The sequence below is a fragment of the Heptranchias perlo genome, chromosome 36 (genome assembly GCF_035084215.1).
Source record: "Heptranchias perlo isolate sHepPer1 chromosome 36, sHepPer1.hap1, whole genome shotgun sequence".
Lineage (NCBI taxonomy): Eukaryota > Metazoa > Chordata > Chondrichthyes > Hexanchiformes > Hexanchidae > Heptranchias > Heptranchias perlo.
The window spans coordinates 10,603,802-10,628,177 of NC_090360.1; the positions used below are offsets into that span (position 1 = coordinate 10,603,802).

Genomic DNA, 24,376 nt, shown 5'->3' on the forward strand with positions numbered 1-24,376 from the left:
CACAAAGTGACCAGGAACCAGGGTACAGAATTTTAAAATGAAATCCATTGCACCTCAAGAGAAGGTTTGTTATAGCTTTCCTTTCGATAGCTTATTAACTGTTAAAACATTCAGATAACTCATCACAGCAATAAAAGAAAATCTTAGTTACACTTAATTTCCATTACAGCTGCCACCCAAAGTGCTCTTAAAGGCCCACGAGTTCCATGTTCAGAAGTTAAACATAGCTTGCTCGTCCATTTTTCTGCAGAGTTTACCTGTTGAATAGTGCTGAATGCATGCCAAACTGGTATTTTGAGAATTTATTTTCCTAAATCGGATTTCCAATCGGAGGCTGCATCTGGGAGAGTTTTTGTTTGTATAGTTAGAAAATTGGGATGTCTTTAAGTGATGATTGACAGCAAGACTCATCATTTGCTGTTTGTAAACACCAGTTTGAGCACGAGAAACTGGGCGTAAGCTGCATTTTGGGAGTTGTAGTCAATCAGAGTGACACCAGTGCATACTTGGAGTCATACATAGGATGACAATGTAGTCCACAACCTGGTTGAGTCCCCACAGATGATGCAAACTCTTGGAATGTAACAGAACTCAAGTTTCCACGATCCAGAGCAGGATATGGTGGGAAAAACTCTAGAAATTTTAAAAACAGGAAAGGTGACCCTGTGCGTAAACCAGACAGTTTTCTGCTAAGATTTTTTAAGAATGCAACGTACAACTTTTTATTTTAAATGCCACCTTTTCCAATGGGCACAGCTACCATTGGAACTAGAATAGCTCTACGAAAAACTACAGCATCTGGAGGATCCTACAGGCAGGAGAGAAAGGAGGCAATGCACATAGTGTTCAGGGACTTGGGCACTCTGCTGCATGTAAACGCAGGTCCTCAGCTTCAAATTCAAGTAAAAACCTACAACTAAGTACCTAGATACTGTATTTCAAATAAATTGCTTCAACCTTCCATCCAATGCTGCTAAATTCTGGGACTCACGTTGCAGTGCTTCCAAATTCCAAGACCTTGCTTTTCTTTCTACCCTCCCTCCCCACCAGATGCTCCTATTTCTTCTGTTTGCAGAACTTAGGCACTCCAAAAGCCTCGTCCCACCTCCAGAGAACTGGCAAATCTGACTTTCATGCCTTCTAAAACCTCAGCCTGTCAAGTAGTCCTAGAGACTATCTGTCCCACAGTGCAAGCAAGGCTCAGCATCACTGAGTGATCCTGTGGATAAAAATATTATTAAAAAATTGAGTACATAAATAAATATAACAACTTGCATTTATGTAGTGCCTTGAACTTGGTAAAACATCCCAAGGCGTTTCACAGGAGCATGATCAGACAAAAATTGACCAGAGACAAAGAAGGGGAATGGGACTAACTGGATTGCTCTTACAAAGAGCCAGCACAGACTTGATGGGCTGAATGGCTGCCTTCTGTGCTGTAACGATTCTAGGATTTGGATATGTGACCAAAGCGTGCATCTCTGACACACACGCAAAATGCAGATTCGCTTTAATATAGTTTAATCCATTATTCCATAATCCATTCTGAAACCAAAATTACGATGTTTGCCCTTGGGCAGGAAAGGGATTTATAAGAGCTGCTTTGATGTTGAATTTGGACACTGTGGCTCAAGGTGGTCAGTCAGCCAACTGGGTCTTACCCATAGCAAGTGGTGACCTGTTGTATTGATCATTTGAGACTCACCTGCACCAACCACAGTTTCAGCTAGAACTGAAAATCCACAGTGGTAACTAAGAGGGAGAAAGATATCTTTGATAATCATGTAAGCAACTGAGAGAAAAAGGTTTTGGGAGGGAGACAGATAAGCAAATGAATAAAAATACTTGCAAATTTAGCAGTCTGACTTTGTTGGTAGCATTCTTGCCTCTGAATCAGAAGGTTGTGGGTTCAAGTCCTACTATGGACTTCAGCACATAATATACTGACACTTCAGAGCAGTACTGAGGCAGTGCTGTATTATTGGAGGTGCTTGCGTTCTGATGAGATGTTAACCAAGGCTCCATCTTCCTGCTCTGGTAGACGTAAAAAATCTCAATGCACTATTCTCCCTGCTGTTCTTGACCAACATTGCTTCCTTAACCAACAGCACCAGAAACAGATTATTATTAGTTGTTTGTGGGACCTTGCTTTGTGCAAATTGGCCACCGTGTTTGCTCACTGCAAAGTAATTCACTGGTTGTGGAATGATTTGTGACATTTTGAAAGCACAATAAAGCATTATATAAATGCAAGTTCTTTCTTCTCTCTTTGCTTAGCAGATACTATAAATCCACCACGGGAGGCACGATAAAACATATATGCTGTATGTAATATCGATAACGAAGAATAAGGGGTTTTAAGAAGGGAAGATTAAACTGTTACTTGCATCTGAAGCAAGTTTTGTAAAGTGATAAGTAAATAGTAATATCTGTGAGGCCCCCCTCTTTCAGTATCAGTAAGGTGTGCAATATTTTCACCTTGTGTCTCTTTGGTAAATTTGTGGTATTACAATGATGGACAAGCCGCTGTTGTGTTTAGATTGAGTGGGACCGTGATAACCATGAGAAACCACACTCCAGTTGATAGACTACCCGTGAACATTGCCATGCAAGATCTCCTTGAATTCTTATATCTTACTGCAACCTGAGTCACTTTTCAAGAGCTAAATGTTGTGATCTGTCTACCCAGCGTCATCAAAAAGGCTTTATTTTTCTAATTATGTAACCTGATCAATTTGAATTTCAGTGGTGTTATGTATCTGTCAGACACTGCCAAGTATAGCCACTTTAGGACTTCGAAGAATCCTGTTCTTTGTGAAAGGGGTTGAATAATCCAATGCACCATTTTTGTAAAGGCTGAATAACGGGAGAAAGAATAGGTTTGCTTTCTATAAAGTGTCAGGGAAGATCTGTAGACAATGGGCAATGCATTAATTTTAATCATTTTTCTGTTTTATGGTTTGATCTACCAAATTGTAATTGTCCTTTAAATAACTCATTAAAGAATAATGATTATTCTTCAGTAATATTCTACCTTAAAAAAATCTTAAACTTTTACATGATCTGTACACATTTGTTTTTGATTTTTAAAAAAACATTTAAAATGTTCTTGCCTTTTACAATGTCCTTGTGCCCAACGCTATTTTTCAACCAAAAGGATGGGTTGGTGACCTGCTGTCAATGCAGTTTTCCAACTGGTTACTAGGAGAGGTGTAAGAATGAGCCATAATGATTTGCCCATTTTGCTCCCCTCCCCATCCCACCTTTTCTTCTCTCTCGTCCAGGCTCCAGCTCAGTGGAATAACCAGATGTGTGCACTGTATGCAAACATAGACATTTTTATCCCTGGGAGCGGCAAATCAGGAATTCTCACTGCAACAGGTGATTTGTTGACCAAAACTACCTGTCTGGAAGCTCGCTTTCCCATTTCTTGATTATCTTCTGCTCGCCCCATTTCCTGATGCTGTCGCTTGTCTCCAGCAGAAGACTCTTGGTTGAAGCAAGTGGAAATTCCTGGTCTTGTAATAGATCAGGAAGGGAGAGTGTCACTGCAGACTAAAAGGGGACAGTTGGAGGGTGAGAATGCCTCTAAACTAGGCAGGCTATGGGAGTGGAGAATGTATCTGTGAAGGGATGAGATGACTTGTGTGAAGGGTAAGGGATTGGTAAACTGGTTGGTATGGATAAATCCAAGTAACACTTACATTTTTCTGTTTTTTATATTAAGTGTCCACTAGTGGTGAAATAAATACATGTTTTAAAATTAACCAAAGTGCACTTTTTTTTAAAAGTGAAAATTCAAAATTTTCTGTGAGAGCATACTCCTGGACCCCATTGGAAATGCACAGGCCAGTGGGCACATGAGGTTGGTGGCACAGTATTAGGAAGGAGTATGTACAATTTTCCATTTACTGCCTCCATTCCTGGTCCATCTCAAATATGTGCTGGCTGAATTCAGGATTTTGCTGTGTGGCAATAACCTATGTAAACCTGAGTTCTATCATCTGGTAACCTCCTAGTTATTCCATGAGGAGTATGTTAGTATACCGGTATCAGCTCCACATGGAGATTTTCGCTGTTCATGACCAGGTTGTGGAATATCCAATTGGGAAAGCAGAAAAATCATTCCCAAAAAAATGTTTTTTTCTTTAGGCAATTTGCATGCAGAATTTGCTTCCACTCCAATTCTGGCACTGTATTTTGCATTGTGTGCCTTGCATTTAGTGCTGTTTTGTTTGTCAGCAAATATAAAGATTTCCTAAATTAATTACGATATATTTACAGGAGTGAGAAAGTCTAGGGGCAGTAATTTTGTTCAAAGCATTCCCTCATTTTATAGAGCAAATAATATACTCAAGAATTTTATCTGATTTTCTTTTTAACAAGAGTTAATTTCTTGAGTTGTTACAAAAACCCTCAAATCCAGAACTTCCTCCATGCAAGGACGCTCCGCGACTGTGCAACCTCAAGAGTAATCCCCATTGTCTTCAATGGAGCCAACTTCAGACCAGTCCAGGAGCCAATCTGGACCCAAAGAACCCTGAGAAATTGTACGATCACCTAGGGATGCACTGTACCTATCAGTGACAACTAGCAGGGAGGGAGACCTGACTTTGCAGATCTCTCTGCAGCTGACAAAATTGAAAGACATCAAATCATATTCATGCAAGCACATTATTTTTCTCTATAAAATGGTGGAGGACCAAAAGGCCTGGACCTGGACTTTCCTTTTCTTTGTACATTAAATATGAAACTCTGAATTTGAACAAACGGGTATTTCCTAAATTCCAGATGATGATTATTCTGAAAGTGCAAGTTTTTGGAAAGTATACATTCTGATCAGTATATTCCCTGAATTCTTGATTTAGTTAGTCAAAGAGGCTGAAAACGTACGGGTGTTATGTTTTCATTGGGTTACATTTTTTTGAGTGTAGTGATCTTTGAAAACCATCAGGTGATTAAAGTCTTTTTGTCATTATCATGAATGCTAACAGTTAATTACATGAGCTGAAATAAACAGAAAGCTTTACTTGGCTTGATGTGTTGAAACTTATATATGTATATAAAATAAATAGGGGTAAAACTGCTGCATTTAAGGATGACTGATAGTGAAGAGTGGTATTTTTATTCCTGATGGTGATGCATCAGCTTTGTTTGTTTTTTAGAGGAGCTGTAATAGATGACTTTTCCCTTCAGGCCTGAGACACTTAAAGGCCAAGGGAATGATTGAATAAAGCCTGCTTATTCAGGTTCACAGCTTCTATTCACGTAGGACAATGCTACTTGTTTGATGAATGCTTTTTAAGTTCAGATTAGAAAAAGAAAGCCTTTGCAAATTGAATGAAGTGAACATTTTGGAACTATATATAAACATTTAGCTGACACATCTCCAAGGGGGAGATTTTATAGAAAAGTTCATGGTTTGGAAAGAAAGAACTGAAGCAGCGATGTGGCAACGGTTCTTGGAAATGTTAAGTCCACGGTTCATTTGATGCAAGAAAAGAGCTTAGTTTGTAAAACCAGTCACTGCGTTAAAATAAGCAAAAGTGTGAGTGAAGCTGACTTTATTTGACTGTGAAAAACAATTCCTGAACTCCAAGTTAAAACTAAACTTTAGGAATCAAAATCAAAGTTTGTGCAAACAGAGTAACCACTTGACAGGCGTGAAAGTCAAAGGTCACTCACTGTGAACTGCACAAGTGAAGTTTTGTCCTTCCAGAGTTTTTCTTCCACATTTGGAAAGTTTCAGAAGCTGCAGGACCATTTATGTTTTCCAATGCTTAATATGTGCACAAATTGGATTTTTATAGATGCAAGTTCTTAATGTGAATCAAGTCTTATCAAATTTGAGTATGTACACTAACTCGTGTGCAGTGAACATGGAGAATAATTCTCTTCTTACAAGTGTAAATGCAGTATTTGTATCACATGTGGATGGATCGTCTTTGATTAGTTTGCAGTGGATTATTTTGAAATTGGCGCTTACTGTCCTGAAAGCATGCAAAGCAACTCTTAACGCACGGACCTATTGACTCCTTTGCACAGTTTTCTGCTAGGTATTATCATTTAATCTTGGCCAAAACATTTTTTTGAAGTTTACTTTTGTAATGAAAAAAGAAACGCCAGCTTATTTATACCACTGCACAGCTGGTATACTTCCATTGTGAACACACAGACTTGCAAATTGCTGCATCAGCATGTAATATCTCCATGGCCTTCCACCACTTGTTGAAGAATGAGCATCCATTTCTGCTGCACTGGAAGGCTTCTACCAAAGCATTGTGCCTCAGCACTGTTCGGGGGGAAACCATGGAGCCAAGAGCTTTAGTTGAAGGGATTGCATAGAACTAATGAGCATATCCTTACAATTTCCTGAGCCTCAGAACCAGTTATGGAATTCGAGTGCATCTACTATCCTACAAGTATGATGAGTGCTAACATCTGGCTCTATCCAACTTCAGGTTGAGGGTGTGGCTATTGAATGGGACAATTCAGTCTCTCACGGTTAAGATTCCAGGTCCTGTTTTCTGTTTTAGCTTCTCCTAAGCCTACTGTGCAGAAGTTTTATGACTTGTAAGTGGAAAGATTGTAACATTTTTACAGTGTGGATCAGATCTTCCACTCCCCGTTCGTTAACATCAGGATAAACCAAGCATGAATATTAGTTATAAAATTGATAACTTTCAAGTATATTTTCTCTCACAGGAAGTTTTCAAAGCTGTAGAACTAGTAGTTTTGATTTTTACAACGCAAATATATCTAAAACATTCTCAACCATTGCAATTTATTAACCTATTTAAAGCACAGTTCTCTTTTCAAGCTAACTTACAAATTGTTACATAACGCACAGTGCTCTGAAAACCAGATTTCCTGATTAAAATGTAAACATGTTTTCCTTCTCAACCCCTAGAGACTGCAATTGTGTTTGTTTTTAATTTCCTACTTTCTGGTTCCACTAGGATTTTCTGAGCACTACCTGATTTAATGCTCAATGTCTTCTACTTGCTTTTTGTTTTCTTACTGTTTGGACAAGGACTCCACATCACCAATAGATCTTATGTACCTTTAACAAGCAAAAGTATGGCAGGTGCATCTTGAGATTTAAGTAAATGCTGCTTACTAAAGAGTAAATGAACTTGCATTTATATAATGCCTCATTGCATCTCAAAAAATGTTTCAAAGCTCTTCACATAGATTGCTTTGAACTGTTATTATGTAGTTCAATGTGGTAGCCATATTTGCGCACAGAACGGTCTCAGAATGAATGAATGAATGACTAGTTGATCTATTTTTGGTTAAGGCACTGGGAAAACTTCTTGCTTTTCCTAAAATAATGCTGTGGGATTTTTAACATAATATCCCTAGGACCTGATGGCCTACATCCTGGGGGTTTAAAAGAGGTGACTGCAGAGATAATGGATGCATTGATTTTGATCTTCCAGAATTCCCTAGATTCGAGAATGGGCTCCGTGGATTGGAAAGTGTCAAATGTAACCCAGCTATTCAAGAAAGGAAGGAGAGAGAAAACCTGGAACTACAGGCCAGTTAGCCTGACATCAGTTGTAGGGAAAATGCTAGAATCTATTATAAAGGACATAGTAACAGGGCACTTAGAAAATCATAATATGAAATTATGGAGGGAAATCGTGTTTGACAAATCTGAGTTTTTTGAGGGTGTAACTAGCAGGGTAGATAAGGGGGAACCAATGGATGTAATATATTTGGATTTTCAAAAGGCATTCGATGAGGTGCCACATAAGAGGTTGTTACACAAGATTAGGGCTCATGGCATTGGGGGTAATATATTAGCATGGATTGAGGATTGGTTAACAGACAGAAAACAGAGAGTAGGGATAAATGGATCATTTTTAGGTTGGCAGGTTGTAACTAGCGGGATGCCGCAGGGATCGGTGCTTGGGCCTCAGCTATTTACAATCTATATTAATGACTTAGATGAAGGGACCGAGTGTAATGTATCCAAGGTTGCTGACATTACAAAGTTAGATGGGAAAGTAAGCTGTGTGGAGAACGCAAAGAGTCTGCAAAGGGATATCAACAGGTTAGGTGAGTGGGCAATAAGGTGGCAGATGGAGTATAATCTGGGGAAGTGTGAGGTTATTCACTTTGGTAGGAAAAATAGAAAAACAGAATATTTTTTAAATGGTGAGAAACTATTAAATGTTGGTGTTCAGAGGGATTTGGGTGTCCCTGTACACGAAACACAGAATGTTAACATGCAGGTACAGCAAGCAATTAGGGAGGCAAATGGTATGTTGGCCTTTATTGCAAGGGGGTTCGAGTGCAAGAGTAAGGAAGTCTTGCTGCAATTGTACAGAGCTTTGGTGAGAGCACACCTGGAGTACCGTGTACAGTTTTGATCTCCTTACCTAAGGAAGGATATACTTACCTTAGAGGTGCTGCAATGAAGGCTCACTAGATTGATTCCTGGGATGAGAAGGTTGTCCTATGAGGAAAGATTGAGTCGAGTGGGCATATACTGTCTGGAGTTTAGAAGAATGAAAGGTGATCTCATTGAAACATGTAAGATTCGAAGAGGGCTTTGACAGGGTAGATGCAGAGAGGATGTTTCCTCTGGCTGGAGAGTCTAGAACTTAGAGACATAGTTTCAGGATGAGGGGTCGGACATTTAGGACTGAGATGAGGAAGAATTTCTTCACTCGGGGTTGTGAATCTTTGGAATTCTCTACCCCAGAGGGCTGTGGATGCTTAGTCGCTGAGTATATTCAAGACTGAGATCGATAGATTTTTGGACTCTAGGGGGAATCAAGGTATGTGGGAATCGGGCGGGAAAGTGGAGTTAAGGTCGAAGATCAGCCATGATCTTATTGAATGGCGGAGCAGGTTCGAGGGGCCATTTGGCCTGCTGCTGCTGCTGCTCCTGCTCCTATTTCATATGTTCTTATGTTAATATAATATACTAAATGATGACTGCCTCCAAGCGGTCACTGGAGAAGACATGCTTTCCCTAAACAGCGATAATCTAAGTAGAATTAACAAATATTATCTAACTGGGATGAAACTTTTAGATGGACTAAAGGGCTCAAAACAAATAAATTCCCAACAATGGATAATATTTATCCTTAAGTTATGAGAGACAGGAATGAGATCTGTGAGGCGTTGATAGTAATTATGATGGAGTTGATTAACAGTAAGTAACATTCGTGCCATACAAGTGCCAGGCAATGACCATCTCCAACACCTCCCCTTGACATTCAACGACATTACCATCGCCAAATTCCCCACCAACAACATCCTGGGGGTTATCATTGACCAGAAACTTAACTGGACCAGCCACATAAATAATGTGGCTACGAGAGCAGGTCAGAGGCTGGGTATTCTGCAGCGAGTGACTCACCTCCTGACTCCACAAAGCCTTTCCACCATCTACAAGGCACAAGTCAGGAGTGTGATGGAATACTCTCCACTTGCCTGGATGAGTGCAGCTCCAACAACACTCAAGAAGCTCGACACCATCCAGGACAAAGCAGCCTGCTTGATTGGCACCCCATCCGTCACCTTAAGCATTCACTCCCACCACCACCGGCGCACCGTGGCTGCAGTGTGTACCATCTACAGGATGCACTGCAGTAACTCGCCAAGGCCTCTTCGACAGCATCTCCCAAACCTGCGACCTCTACCACCTAGAAGGACAAGGGCAGCAGGTGCATGGGAACACCACCACCTGCACATTGCCCTCCAAGTCACATACCATCCTAACTTGGAAATATATTGCCGTTCCTTCATCGCCGCTGGGTGAAAATCCTGGAACTCCCTACCTAACAGAACTGTGGGAGTACCTTCACCACATGGACTGCAGCTGTTCAAAGGCGGTGGCTCACCACCACCTTCTCAAGGGCAATTAGGGATGGGTAATAAATGCTGGCCTTGCCAGTGACGCCCACATCTCATGAATGAATAAAAATAAGAGTTCCAGTTGATTGGGACTCGGCTCATGTGATGCTCATTTTTAAAAAGGGTAGTAAAACAGATCCAGGAAACTACAAATCCATCAGTCACATGAATACTGGGTAAAATAATGGAACAGATTTTCAAGAACAGCCTTGTGAATGACCAATATGAATTACAGAGTAAACAACAGCCAACAATGATTCAGGTGACGATGCTGTCTGGCCAAACTCTGTAGTCATTATTATTGCTTCTCTGTGGCACTAAGTGACAGCTAGTGCCGACATCCCAGCAAGTCCCGAATTACATCCTTCATTTAGGTGGATGGCGCAAGAAGGAAGACAAGGCAGCAAAGGAAAATCACTCCAGCAAGGAGACATGAGAGAAATCTAAGTCACGGGTAACAAAGGGAATAAAAGAGACCGAGGAACAAAGGAATAATCTAAGACAAGAAAGATATAAAGAGAGAAAAACAAAATTGGAGGAACTGGACAGAGTAGTTGGTCACTATCCAATTCCTGCAATTGTAACTTATTTCTGGATAATAACCTGTGGATTGGGCATTTCCCTGGTCTTGACTGCCTTTGAGGAAGATTTTTTTGCCTAATTGGCTCCCTAATTGGCTAATAGATTTTGTTTTTTCTTCTCCGAGAAGGTGGGGGAAAGGGGCGGTTGATAAATGGGATGAAATCGTCAGAAAATAGGGGCAGACATGTATGGGACTGATGGGGCTTTTTCTCTTCCTACATATGGAAAGATGAACATTTTCTTTCATTAGAATGTTGCTGAGATGGGATGGGATGAAGGTCTAAATTTGCCATTAAAGTGCCATCAGATATTAATTTGTTCTGTCTTAATCCCTTCATCTCTTGGCATAGTTTGACTGCATAGAATCCCCATAATTTGTTATATATTGCTGCTGAATTGAAAATCGGACTCAGATCTCTTGTAGATGTCTTTCGTGGGAATTGAACATGTTAACACTGGTGGAGTTATGGATTCTGTGCTGAGACTAGGGAGTTAAAGCATGTTATTGGAGTGGAGTTGGGGAGCTTTAATCTGAAATTGGTTGTTTCTGACACTCGATGTGAAAGGAAAAACAAGTGATCCATTTCCCAGCATTGACTTCCCTTCTTGAGGACCATAAAAAAAACATGTTCTAAACACTTTTCCTGCATACTACATCTTAATTTTCCTGTTATATAGACATCTTAACAACTTAATCATTTCCATACTTTGCATGTTCTTACTTGCCTATGTATACAGGAAAAACACAAGGGAAAACTACAGGAAAATGTGTTTGTGATCTGGAAGCTCCATTTCCTGCTTTTCAGGCATTTAGCCTGTGAGTTTGCCCTCTAGCTGATTGTGATAGTTGAATTAATGTGGAAGTAGTCAGAGCTTTTCCATCATCCTTGGCATGAGTAAAACCTTTCAAGAGCCTATCAAAGTTTGGAGACAGACGCATGTGGAGCAGGGAGCAGAGTGATTGAGTTTACGGGAAAATAAGAACATGAATAAGCTGTTGTGTCATAATGCAAAAGCCCTGTTAATGCATGGTGCTTCATTATAGCTGACCAATAAGGGAATTGTGTTCAGTGTCAAACAGTACCTACTACATGTTCAACTCAAACAGAAATTAATATACGGTTTTGTATGGTGTTGAGATTTTTAAAATCAAGTATAATTCCTCATTTGCAGTGTGCTTTATGAAGTGTAACTGGAAAAGGGCCCATATTGAATAAAGTGCTCTGTGTATGTGGCAGCTGATACAGATAAATCCAAATGTTGGAAAATATGTTCTCATTTTTTTATAATCTTTAGTGATTAAAGTAGTTTAATTTTAAGGTGTGTCCAGTTACTGAGCACCCAAATAATACAATCACACCATTAAAGGAAACATTTGATCTGGCACCAGATCTTTACCCATGGTTGAAAGTGCTGGTTAAAACGAATGTTTAGCTTGGCTCAGTAAAGTTGACATTTAGAGGCTTCTGTTCTATTTCTTTTCTGCTATGTACTGTATGTAGGTTTCTAATGCTTGGAAATTGGTTGCTTCACTGATTTGAGTATGGCACCATCTGATGCCTATTGGGAGAACTGCAGGTTTCATTGTAGTTTTGGAGATAATTTCTTGCCTTAATTGACTTTTTCTTTGACCTAATATGTTTCAATATGAGGGCACTTTTACATTAGTGCAGTACTGTCAGCTCTTGATGCCTAGATCTTTTGGAGTCAGCACTAGCGATTATAAACTTACAGCCTTACAGCAGGGGAACTCTCCATTGTATCCTGGCCAATATTTATTCCTCAACCAATATCACTAAAACTGATTAACTGGTCATTATCACATTGCTGTTTGTAAGACTTTGCTGCCACTTTTTCTACATTACAACAGTGACTGCACTTCAAAAATACTTCATTTGCTGTAAAGTGCTTTGGGACGTCCTGAGGTCGTGAAAGGCACTGTAAAAATGCAAGTCTGTCTTCTTTCTTTGTTCAGCCGACTGCAGCAGAGATTTTTTTTGTCTCCTAATATCGCGTTGGGACCCACCCTCTCTCCTTATTCTTCGAAACTTGCTGTGTCAATCCGTGTTACACTGGGTCAGCTTTGCGTCTGTTCACAGGCCAGCAACATATTTTTTTTAATTGAAAATTTTTATTTTAAATCAAAGAATCCTTTATACTGTCCTATGTTTCTGTTCTCCTGTAAGCCCATTCGAGGCTGGTTTGGGCAGTAGGTCTTCTGTGATTGCAGAGAAGACGAGGTCTCTGTTTTCCAAGTCGGCATTCAGTGGTTCTACAGGAGAATGAAAGTGCAGGGCAATCGATAAACAGAAGTGGTCAATTTTCCTTTATCCTAACCAGGGCATTGCAGCCAGTTGTTGTATCCCTATCTCTGCTTTGGTTGAGATCAGACAACTCAACACAAACCAAGGATCAAACTTGGGATCTTCCTGGTCTGTACAGCTCAAAGGTAGCCTTTTTTCTTAAGCCATCAGTGGAGCCCAGGAGGAATAATTCGAATTAAACCTGGTAAGGGGAGGACATTGGGTTAGTTTTGCATGACATATTAGTCTTTGGTAGCATTGATATTGATGTCACTGAAATCTAAGTTTTGTTTCCCACTGATTTATTTTCAAAGCTGTAGACTTCTTATGCTTTTAGTGTACATTACTCTCCTTCGCCCCTGCCCACCCCGGAAAAAAATGTTCATAATGGACAGCAGTGCCACGTAAGACTGCAATATTATTCCATTGCTTACACTGTCTCTATAAACAACAGCAACCTGACATTAACAACAGCTGCTTTTAAGAAGCATGAACTCTGCTTATGTATAGGAAATAAATGGGAAACTGAAACTCGTTGAGATGCAGCAAATCACTGGCATGATAAAAGTCACTAACACATTGCGAAGTGTTGTTTAGGGTATTTTGGACTGTGATAATATCCACTAGCACTGTTAGCTTTAAAAAAAACACACAAAAATAGCAACTCAAGATTTGGGCCAGAGTAAATGGATTCAATTTTCTTTGATTCTTTGCAGGTTATGAGGGAAAATGGCTCATCTGAGATTCTAAATAAACTATATGATACTGCCATGGATAAATTAGAAGGCTTAAAGAAAGATTATGATGCACTAAGAAAACGGTACAATGAGAAGATTGCCAACCATAACACTGACCTCAGCCGTTTGGAGCGGGTGGAAGAGGAGAATCGGCGTTTTCAGAAACAGAATGAGATGCTGATGAAGCAGACAGATGCTGCTGTTGTGGAGAAAACATCAGTTCAGCAACAATATTTATCCACATTGAAGAGGTGAAGAACTAACCTGAAAAATAACAGTTGTGTTAAGAAACTGGTGCAGATCAAAAAATAAATTGTGGTGTGATAAAGGTGGCATCAAACGCCTTTCAAAAGGCGTTTGATGAAGTGCCATACGGTAGGCTTATCAAGAATGCAGCCCATGGAATAAAGGGGGCAGTTGCAACATGGATACAGAATTGGGGACAGGAAACAGAAAGTCGTGGTGAACGGTTGTTTTTTAGACTGGAGGGAGGTGTACAGTGTTGTTTCCCAGGGGTCAGTGCTTTTCTTGATATATATTAATGACTTGGACTTGGGTGTACAGGACACAATTTCAAAATTTGCAGATGGCACAAAACTTGGCATGGTAGTAAACAGTGAAGAGGATAGTGATAGACTTCAAGAGGATATAGACAGGCTGGTGGCATGGGCGGACAAGTGGCAGATGAAATTTAATGCAGAAAAATGCGAAGTGATACATTTCGGTCGGAAGAACGAGGAGAGGCAATGTAAACTAGAGGGCACAATTCTAAAAGGGGTACAGGAACAGAGAGATCTGGGGGTATATGTGCACAAATCGTTGAAGGTGACAGGGCGGGTTGAGAAAGCGGTTAAAAAAAGCATACAGGATCATGGGCTTTATAAATAGAGGCATAGAGTACAAAAGTATGGAAGTCACAGTGAACCTTTATAAAACACTGGTTCGGCCACAACTGGAGTATTATGTCCAGTTCTGGGCACCGCACTTTAGGAAAGATGTGAGGGCCTTAGAAAGGGTGCAGAAGAGGTTTACTAGAATGATTCCAAGGATGAGGGACTTCAGTTATGTGGATAGACTGGGGAAGCTGGGTTGTTCTCCTTGGAACAGAGACGGTGGCCAGGAGATGTGATAGAGGTATTCCAAATCATGAAGGGTGTAGACAGAGTAGATAGAGAGAAACTGTTCCCATTGGCGGAAGGGTCAAGAACCAGAGGACATAGATTTAAGATGATTGGCAAAAGAAGCAAAGGTGACATTAGGAAAAACTTTTCTGCACAGCGAGTGGTTAGGATCTGGAATGCACTGCCCAAGGGTGTGGTTGAGGTAGATTCAATCATGACCTTCAAAGGGGAACTGGATAAGTACTTGAAAGAAAAAAAATTGCAGGGCTACTGGGCAAAGGTGGGGGGGGGGGACTAACTGGATTGTTCTTGCAGAGACCCGGCGCGGATTCGATGGGCCGAATGGCAAAAAGAGGGAATCCTTTGAGGATCTAGCTTTTTTTAAGCTGTATTTAATATTGTATCTTTGGAACACAGAACTCTAAGAAGGGAAGGCTGGTATCAAAGATTACATTGTGTAATGGAAAGGGTGAACATTGATGGCCTGGTGATCTTGAGTCATTTTTTCATCTGTTCAGATGTCTACCAGCCCTAACAGAAAAGCAGTCGGCCAGTGGAGAAAAACATGTAACTTACACTCTTAGCATATTTAGCAATTTTATTAAATGGTGGTCTTATAGGCTTCCAGAATATTTCTCCCTTCATCTCAATTTTTGTTAAACTTATGAATATTTTCTCCAGAATCTTCTGGCATTCCGCATACAACTGCCCAACCAGTCTTCCACTTCAGCAGCATCTCTTCGATTTGATGAAAAAATATAATTCTTCAAAAAGATTAAGAAAATTTCAACAGTATAAATTAAGTACAAATTGAGTGACAGCAAAACGTAATGTTATCGATTTGGTGCTTATAGTGAAGCCCAAATTAAAGTTAGAATTTTGAGGTTTGGTACATAGATTATCAAGGAGTTGTGAGGTACACATTCAATCCTCCACACAGCTGAGTTCTCAAGTCTTGGGTATGTTGCTCCAGTGAGGGACAGAACACAAGTCCAAACTGTTCCTTATTGTAAGGGTGAGAAAATTCCAAATAAGTTGGAAGCTATACAGGTGCCCAGTAGCTTCCTTCGCTGCTATTGGTGTGTGGTCTGGGTGGACCAGATTTCTCAGTTTTTTTCCCCAATGTGCAGCTGATTTTATTTCTTTGAAACAGAATGACAATTATATAGTGAAAACCAACTTAAAAACCACTTGTCTGTAATAACTACCTGGCACACCAAATATATGATCAAGATTTGAATCCTCTTTGGGAGAGTGTTCATCTATAAAGGCTATCTTCAATTATTCCAAAGTTGTCCATTTATAGACTTTCTTCACTATACATTAGTATATTAGAAAATATTGTGCCTGGAGTGTGGATGATGAAAGAGGTACATGTAAAGAAAAATTTAGAAGATGAAATACCTAAATGATAATCTGTTATGAAATTTTGTATTTCCACTGAACCTTTCAACATTGACATTGTTTGAAATGCTCATTAAGAAAAATTGGAGGATAAATGTATTTGTTATTGTAAAATGATCTTTGTAATTTTTTTAATTGAAAGAAATGAGCTTTGTCTACTTTTGCATTGCTTCTAAAGGTATGATTCAATACAACATGAATTAAATAAAGCAACGGTACAGAACAAAGAGCTCCAAAGGGAAATGGACAGGTTACAAACTGAGGTGACTCGATACAAGACGTTACAGTTGAAAGCAGTAAAGGATGCAGACAAGTACAAGGAAGAGAGGGATACGGTGCTGAATGAATACCGCCTGGTCATGAGCGAAAGAGACCAGGTGCACAAAGAGATTGACAAACTGCAGACTGAACTGGAGTTGGCACAGGGTCATCTAAAGAACACCTCATCGGAGAGAAAAGTGGCTGGTGAAGAACTTGAAGCGCTTCGACAGGTAAGATCAAACAGAGTGCTCATACATATCCTTTTAATGCTCTTCCAACATTCTTTCCAGCACCTCTAAACTGTGGAATTCCTTACCTCCCTCAATGTTCCCTTTTTCCTACTATCCACAGGCTCTTCACCTAGGTTTTTCAATTAAAAAAAAGTATTGTGGTATCTTATTGCTTCATTACTCCCTTTATACTACAAATATTAAGAGGTTTGAATTTAAAATCAAATGCAGTGTTGTAGTTCTCGGTTTGATTAAGTTTAGAAAAACTGTTGGTATCAAAATGAATATATGGTGGCTCACTCAGGTTTTTGGATAGCCAAGAGAAGCCAGTTTCTCTTTTCATGACTTCCCATGGTGGGCACCTGTGGTGCAACTGTTTTTTTTTAAATACAAAAACATGACAGGTCAATTATGAGGGGTAGTCTCAAGAAAGGAAATGAAGCACAGCAGCTTCTTGGAGACAACCCTGAAGAAAAATGTTGTCCTTCAATCCATATCCATGAATAAGCTATTTACAGTTCCTGACATTAGCAGCTTTGCATTCCCGACGATACTGACCTTTCAGCCTCTCCACAATTATAATTTGGGTGGAGTATAGTCTTTTTAAAATAGATAATATGTTGTAATACAGTACTCCATTCAGTATTGTTGAGAACTGGCTGATAGAACAGTTGAAACCAACAATTACTGTATGGTTTAAGAATGGTGTCAAGTGCTAACTAATGAATAGGAAACAATGTACTCTTTCTTATTCTGCAACTCATTGAGATTAATTGATGTATAATGCACAGCAAACACAATAGAATCATCTGATTAGAGCCATTTAGAATTTGGAATTATTTTAACCACTTACAATACCCAATTCCCACATTGTCAGGGGAAAAAATTCAGCCTCTTAGTATTGGAGAACTGATTAGGGGAAAGCAAATACATTATTTCAGCAATGATACTTTCAGCCTAGAAAAGGCCGTTATTAAAATGCTGCTCAATTATTTTATGACTCATTCTGTTGGCAATAATTACTTTGGTTTTGCAAGAAAGGTATTTGGAGTTTTGAAAAGAATATTCCAATATTTTCTGCTTGATTGAATCAAAAACATCTAAAGACAATATTAGATGACTTCTATCCCTCTTCACCTTCCAAAAATAACATCGGAGCAGACACATTGGGGGTGATTTTGAACTGGGCAGTAACTTGGTGGAACCCACTGAAATTAATGGGATAAAAATTGGGTGGGTTCTACAACAGCCAGGCTATCTGCTCCGCAGGATACCGCCCAGGCAATGAAGTTGCAAATTTCTCCAGTTTATTCAATGTGCCTCCCCTGCCCCCCTGCCAACACTTGTTGGCTACTGGCATGTATATTTTAGGGATTTTGAAATTTGCATTCAGGGAGTTTTTGTTTATCTTGTAGTCTGGAGGAACAGTGTCTACTGACAAGAATGGATGGCAACCGTACATGGCTCAATCTCGTGATGCAAGCTGCAGTGATGGGCTTTATTTCACTGGATGTTACAAAACAATATGTTATATAATGTTGTATCTTATTCAGGCCACAATGGTTGTGCAGGTTTGCAACGTGTTGCTGTATTCAATATAATGCCATCAAGTGGCTAGAATAAGTACACATCAATATAATGAAATTAACCAATATTGAAATACAGTGCCCCTTGTGCTTAAAACTGGCCATGAAAGAAACACTGCTCGTTGATCAAACAATTAAAAGAGTAAGTTTTAAAGTAAAGAAAGATATTGCACAGTAATGAAGTCCTCTGAATACCCTGTGTCACAACAGTAAAAAGTGGGAACATGCTCACAATCTGCCAAGTTTCTGGTGTTAGCTGTGCTGTTGACAGAAGGAGCCAAGACAAGCCAGGAATTCCTCACCATGATCATGGAAAGGGTCAGTCATTGTGCATTTACCAACAGTATGACAGAGCCACAAGGCTTGGGAGCACATTGTTCACCTGGCCTCTCAACCAGGATTAGTGCACACAATAGTAAGACATGAGGTAAGGACATACATTTAGTGGGAAAATGGAAAGGGTAAAAGAAATTCAAAAATAAAACCAGGTGATTAGGATCAAAAGAGAGAAACGAAAGAAATAAAGTCAGTGTTTCACATCGCCACAAGAACAGTAGAACGTTTCATTGACTTAGTGACTATCAATGTTTGCTGGCATTGGACCACTAACTCTTTCAATAATACTTTTTTGATCCATATTTCTCTTTGAGAAGGGTGAGAAGTTGTGATATAAAATATTCCCCTATTTATGTAAACTATTGGGTTTAGAACGAAAACAATCGTAACATAATTGTTGCAGCGCACACTTTCTGAAAGTAAAATTGTATTTGGGTTCCAAATGGGAGCAACATGTAAGACAGTGTTTTTACCATGTTGGATGAAAATAGTGATATGACTTGTGTGTTGCGACTAAATTTCAGGAGCTTCATTCTACGTTGGTAGAACGAGATCATGTTATCTGTGAAAGGAATGAACTGCTGGAGAAATACTGCCATGAAGTGAAGGACAAAGCAGAAGCTCAAAAGGAGCTTGATCAGGCTTGTAAGGATATTGAGACTGTGAAAGAAGAGAGAGATGTTGCTAGGAAGGAAAGAACAGAAGCTATCATCCAGAGAGATCAGTTGCTGCGGGAGTACTACCAGGCCCGACAGGTGAATTTTGCCCTTGTATGGAGTTGTTTTATTCGCTACTATCTATTTTACATTTCCTTTAATCCTGTGAGTACTCCATTACATTTTTTGTACGATATATAAAACTTAGATTGTTTCAAATTTTCACCTTTTTAAAGGAAAACGTCAACTCTCATAAATTACTAATACGTAATGTACTACTGATTGCTTAGAATCGGAATTTTCCTTTAAGAAAATGAAAATTCTGATCTAGAACTAGAATATTGGCTACTACCACAGTCTTTTTCACTGTCCCCCAATCTGGCATGACCAGTGGGAAACTATTTACTGCCAAGTGCTAGGGGAAAGGGGCAGCTAACGGTACTGCACATCTGCTGCTCAGTTTATCTCTTTTCAGTCACTACTGTTGGGCATAAAACCATCAAAACACGTCATCCTCCCTGGACTAAATCAGTACTGATTGCAGTCTGGAATTTTGTCCCCAATGAGACTGGAAATGGCAAAAATGATTATGAAAAAACACACCAAACTTTCTCTCTTCCTGGAATAATGATTAAACTTATTAATAATGCTTATTAGATTTTTGGGCAATGGAAGTACTAACACAAGCATAACCATGCTAAATCACTACTGCCTAACTGATGATAACCAGAGTACACAAGCAATTCTTTGGCAAACCATAGTAATTCGTGGTATTCCCAATATGATTGGACATACAATGGTTTAAATTGTTTTTCTAACAACTGGATATACTAGTAACTAAACTAAAACAACAGTCATTATTCACAGTTTATTTAAGTAATATTTCAATTTTAGAATTTCTTTTCTCAGCAATAGGTAGTGGTAGTACTCTCTCCTCTGAGTCAGAGGTTGTAGGTTCAAGTCCCAATCCAGGGACTTGAGCATAAAATCGCAGCTGATACTCCAGTGCAGTACTGAGGGAGTGCTGCACTGTCGGAGGTGCTGTCTTTCGGATGAGACCTTGCACCGAGACTCCGCCTGTCCTCTCAGGTGGTCGTAAAAGATCCCCTGGCACTATTTCGAAGAGGAGCAAGGGAGTTCTCCCTGGTGTCCTGGCCAATATTTATCCCTGAACCAACACCTAAAAACAGATTATCACATTGCTGTTTGTGGGACCTTGCTGTGTGCAAGTTGGCTGCCGTGTTTCCTACATTACAATAGTGACTGCACTTCAAAAATACTTCATTGGCGGTGAAGTGCTTTGGGATGTCCTGAGGTTGTGAAAGGTGTTATATTGATGCAAGTCTTTTTTCTTTTCAATACTATAAAGATGAGTGCTATATATTTGTATTCACTATCATCCTGCACAGAATTTTTTTGCATTAATGTAGTCAAATACAGAAGGTATCCACTACAAACATCTCGAGATCAAAGAGTGTCCAAAGCTCTGGAATAGGCTTAGTTTGGAAGTGTTTGTTTTAGAAATGTTAGTGCAAAAGAAAAACTCAAGGCTTCTGATAATTACTGTACAGTATTTTACTGTAAAATATACAGTGCACAAGAAAATTTCAAATCTTCCACCAATACTTATGTCAAAAATTTACTGTTGAAACTTACAGTACTGGAATTTATACACAAAAGAAAGCTCTCTGCTTCAGTGCTGACCCCAGCTTCAGTGCTGCCTTGCATTGTCATGCTTGAGGAACATGACGTTTGTGGGTGCGTTTATTTTGTTGTTGCACATATTGCAATGACATATCCCTTCACTGTGGAACACCATGTTTTCCTGAGGTCCTCTTCCCTGGGTCTTCTGCATCACTCAGCTTCATCCTGGACTCCAGCAGCGGTATCTTCATCAGCTAGTGTCCCAGATCATTTTTGGACAGTAACCACTTGCTGACGTTGCCTTCTTCCATCTCGTGGAATCCTGACAATTGTTTCATTAGCTGGACAAAAGTGACTTGTGTTGTTTTATACTCTCTGCCAGACAAGACCTCAAAACTTCAAATTCCCTTGCAATGATGCCAGCGTGGGTATTGGTCCATGGCTGTTTCTAAGACTTGCCGAGTGCAACCTGAGAAACTACAGCAATCGTATCCTTCATACAATGACATTGAGTTTTATCCATCAGCCTGTACCACCTCTGAAGAGTGATGATGGCAGCTGGTACTTTTTTCTCCTCTTGACCATCTCCAGAGCACCCTACAGGAATGCTGTCACATTAAGGGAGGAAGAAGATGCTTCTGTTTTCCTGCTATGAAAGAATTCATCTGCATAGTGTGCTGGAGAAATACCCAGATAGGAAGGTAGTCTTATCTGGAAGTTACTGCTGCCTTAAGTGATACCTCACATGTGGTGGAAGTTCAGGATTAAGCTGTTCTGTGAACAACCAGACATTCATCCAGTCATTGGACTGGACTTTGCGGGACGGCTAGGATTCTTGGAAGCCCAGTGCATAATAATTTCTGATCTTTATTACCAGTAGCTTGTATGTCCTGCTGGTGTTGCAACGTGGAAGGATTATGAGATGCCAATTGTTGTGCTTGTACCCAGACGTGACTGATCTGCACATGCAGCAAGTGTTTTGATGGACAGCACTTTGAAGAATAGGCTCATTTTATTGCAGTTGTAGACTCCTTTGGTGATGGGCTTTCTTTTTGAGTATGTCTCTGAAGAGGTCCATGGTGCCAGTTAGTTGATAGCTTCTTCCCGAGGACAGGCAACTGTCTTACACTACGACCCTTTTTCCATTTATCCCGAGCTTCCTAAGAAATCTATACTTCCATTCAAAACTACTTTTTGAGGTCCTGTGCTTTTCTCCTGAAAAATGAGGCAATTAAGGACCTGTTTTTTCTCTCTGTTGCGTGCACTACTGGAAGAGTGCCTCATCTAGCTTTGCATTTTGAGAAAATGTTCACAGCTTCTTCATAACCAGTACATTGTTAAGTCAATTTACTGCAACATTCTTGTATTTTCCACCGTTCCATTTCTAGTTCGGCCACTCTGAAACCATACTAAGCTCTTCCACTGTCTGTCATTCGCCATACTTAAGCCTTCTTAGCCTGTCTAAAAGAGCATTACTTTTATTTTTCTATTCTTCTTGCCACCTGTGAGGGGAGTAGACAAGCGTGATGAAGATGTGGAAACTGAAGATTGTGAGACTGACAACCTGTTGCCCTGGTTTTACAGTGGAAACCTCTAGGCCTGCTGAAAAACCTCGAGGCCTGTGTTTATTTCAGATTTCAGCATTTACAGTCTTTTCTTTTTAATTGTACTGCCCGTTGTTTTTCACAGTTTAAGTGGCAATAGTATGAAAATCTCCTTTAACTCAGACAAAAGTAATATTCATTTAAATACTGATAATAGAATTACATTATTGAGTTGTTTTAAATTGCATTTTGTGAGTGTTCAATAAGTGTGGGTTTATTAAGTGCTCTGTTTGCAGTCACTGATCCCAATGCTTAAAAGTAGTTTAGGTCAATCAAGAATTTCTTGCAGTGATCAAAGAACAACAAATACTTCAAGTGATCACTAAGTACTAATTATATGATTTCAATTATCATATAATTAGGCACATACGGTGCACTTCATAGTGGTGCAATTTATGTTCTACCGTGAATGATTTTAACCACCAGCAATCTGGTGTAAAAGTTGCGGGTGTGGTTATTTTGCGTGACCAGTATACCAGTTTTACAGTTCCTCCCCAAACTCAGCCAAAACTAAACTAAGCCCAATTGAAATTTTCTCCTTATTTTTGTTGCACTGGCTTCTTGTGGGATCTTGCTTTGCACAAATTGGCTACTGCGTTTATGCAGGTTACAACACTGATTGCTCTCCAAAAATAATTCATTGGGTGTAAAGCATTTGGGATGTCCTGAAGACATGAAAGTGCTACATAAATGCCAGTCTTTTTTTCTGTTTCTTGACTTAATGTCAAATAGATTTATGCAATGTCAGCTTTTGGAAAGCTTTTTCATTGTTAATTTGCATAATTTCCAAAAGTGCAATCACTTTTAGAACAATGGCAGTGGTAGTGGTCATCAAAATTAGCTAATAATAAGCAAAGAGTGACTTTGTAAAAATATCTTGTGCTTAAATGATTAAAGTGAAAAAATTACCAAAATTGCATTTTTTTACAACAAATTTCTTTTGAATTATTAAAAATAAAATGTGAACATCTGGCATGCATCCTCAGACCCAAGACCGAACAAATGTTTTGTATTTTTTGGACCCATTGTTCGGTACGAATGTAGTCTATTTATAAGTTATTTGTATATCTATGTTGGTTCACACTGATAGAATTTTAAATCACTGTTAAAATTTTCAAAGCAGCACAAATTGTTTAGTGTTTGAATTTACAGAAACAAGATTCAGCCACATTGGACGTGGAAAGGGCGAGTAAAGAAATCGAGATGCTTCGGAAGCAGTGCGAAGCCATGTCCCAGGAACTGAAGGAAGGCATACAGGAGGCAGAAGTAGCCAAACGAAGGCGAGACTGGGCATTCCAAGAGCGAGATAAGATAGTTGCAGAAAGAGAAAGCATACGGTAAGTGCATCTGTCAGCCATTTAAATCTACAAATGAATTACCTGTTCAGCCTCTCCCTTTACAATTCACAATGTCCTTTATTCTGCTGAAGGCAGTAACACATCCTGGGTATAGTTCCAGTGGTGCTAGCTAAAGTCACCATTTCCAAGTGAGCTTTGGCAATGGTTACAGGCAGGCGTTTCAACATTGGAGGGTGTGACAGCTAAGTCCACTTCTCATCTCGGGTTGCCACCAAGCTAGCTTTTACACCAGCTCAACCAGGTTGTTGAAATTGTTTGTTGTTTCAGCAATATAGTGACTTTAAAAAGAAATATTGCTGAAGTTTTCAACAGGCAGTATTTAAAATTGGAACAGTCAGCTGCCATCAATTTCAAAATCCTTATTCTTCTTTAATATTCACACACATGTACTGGGGTCACTGGATAGCACACTGGAGTGGGATCACTGATTGATCTTCCCTTCCCTAGCCCAGCGCTACTGAGACCAATTGTAGCGTCCCTACCCCAGCTGATACCAGCTACTAGCGCAGATTTGGAATTGAATTTAAAATCTCCTATGTTGTAAAATCAGATAGCCAGGTGGTGAAGGATAGAATACTAGAACCTAGTCTCCAGTTGCTTCCATGCCTTTATTCACAGAGCTCCACATTACACCCACACCACACACCCTAGATCAGCTCTATTATAAATAGATAAAAGAGA

General features: G+C 39.6%; 1 protein-coding gene across 6 annotated transcripts in view; it reads left to right on the top strand.

The window, feature by feature from the left end:
• dlg5a (discs, large homolog 5a (Drosophila)) overlaps window positions 1–24,376 on the top strand; it is a 170,761-nt gene that overhangs the window by 86,336 nt on the left and 60,049 nt on the right. For 4 of the 6 annotated variants that reach the window (XM_067972536.1, XM_067972540.1, XM_067972538.1 and 1 more), the window contains exons 7-10: window positions 13,475–13,746; window positions 16,199–16,511; window positions 18,958–19,188; window positions 23,475–23,674. In XM_067972536.1, the coding sequence (XP_067828637.1) occupies window positions 13,475–13,746; window positions 16,199–16,511; window positions 18,958–19,188; window positions 23,475–23,674 (1,016 nt within the window). The remainder of the gene's footprint in view (window positions 1–13,474; window positions 13,747–16,198; window positions 16,512–18,957; window positions 19,189–23,474; window positions 23,675–24,376) is intronic. The other 2 variants (XM_067972539.1, XM_067972541.1) reach the window with 1 other exon arrangement.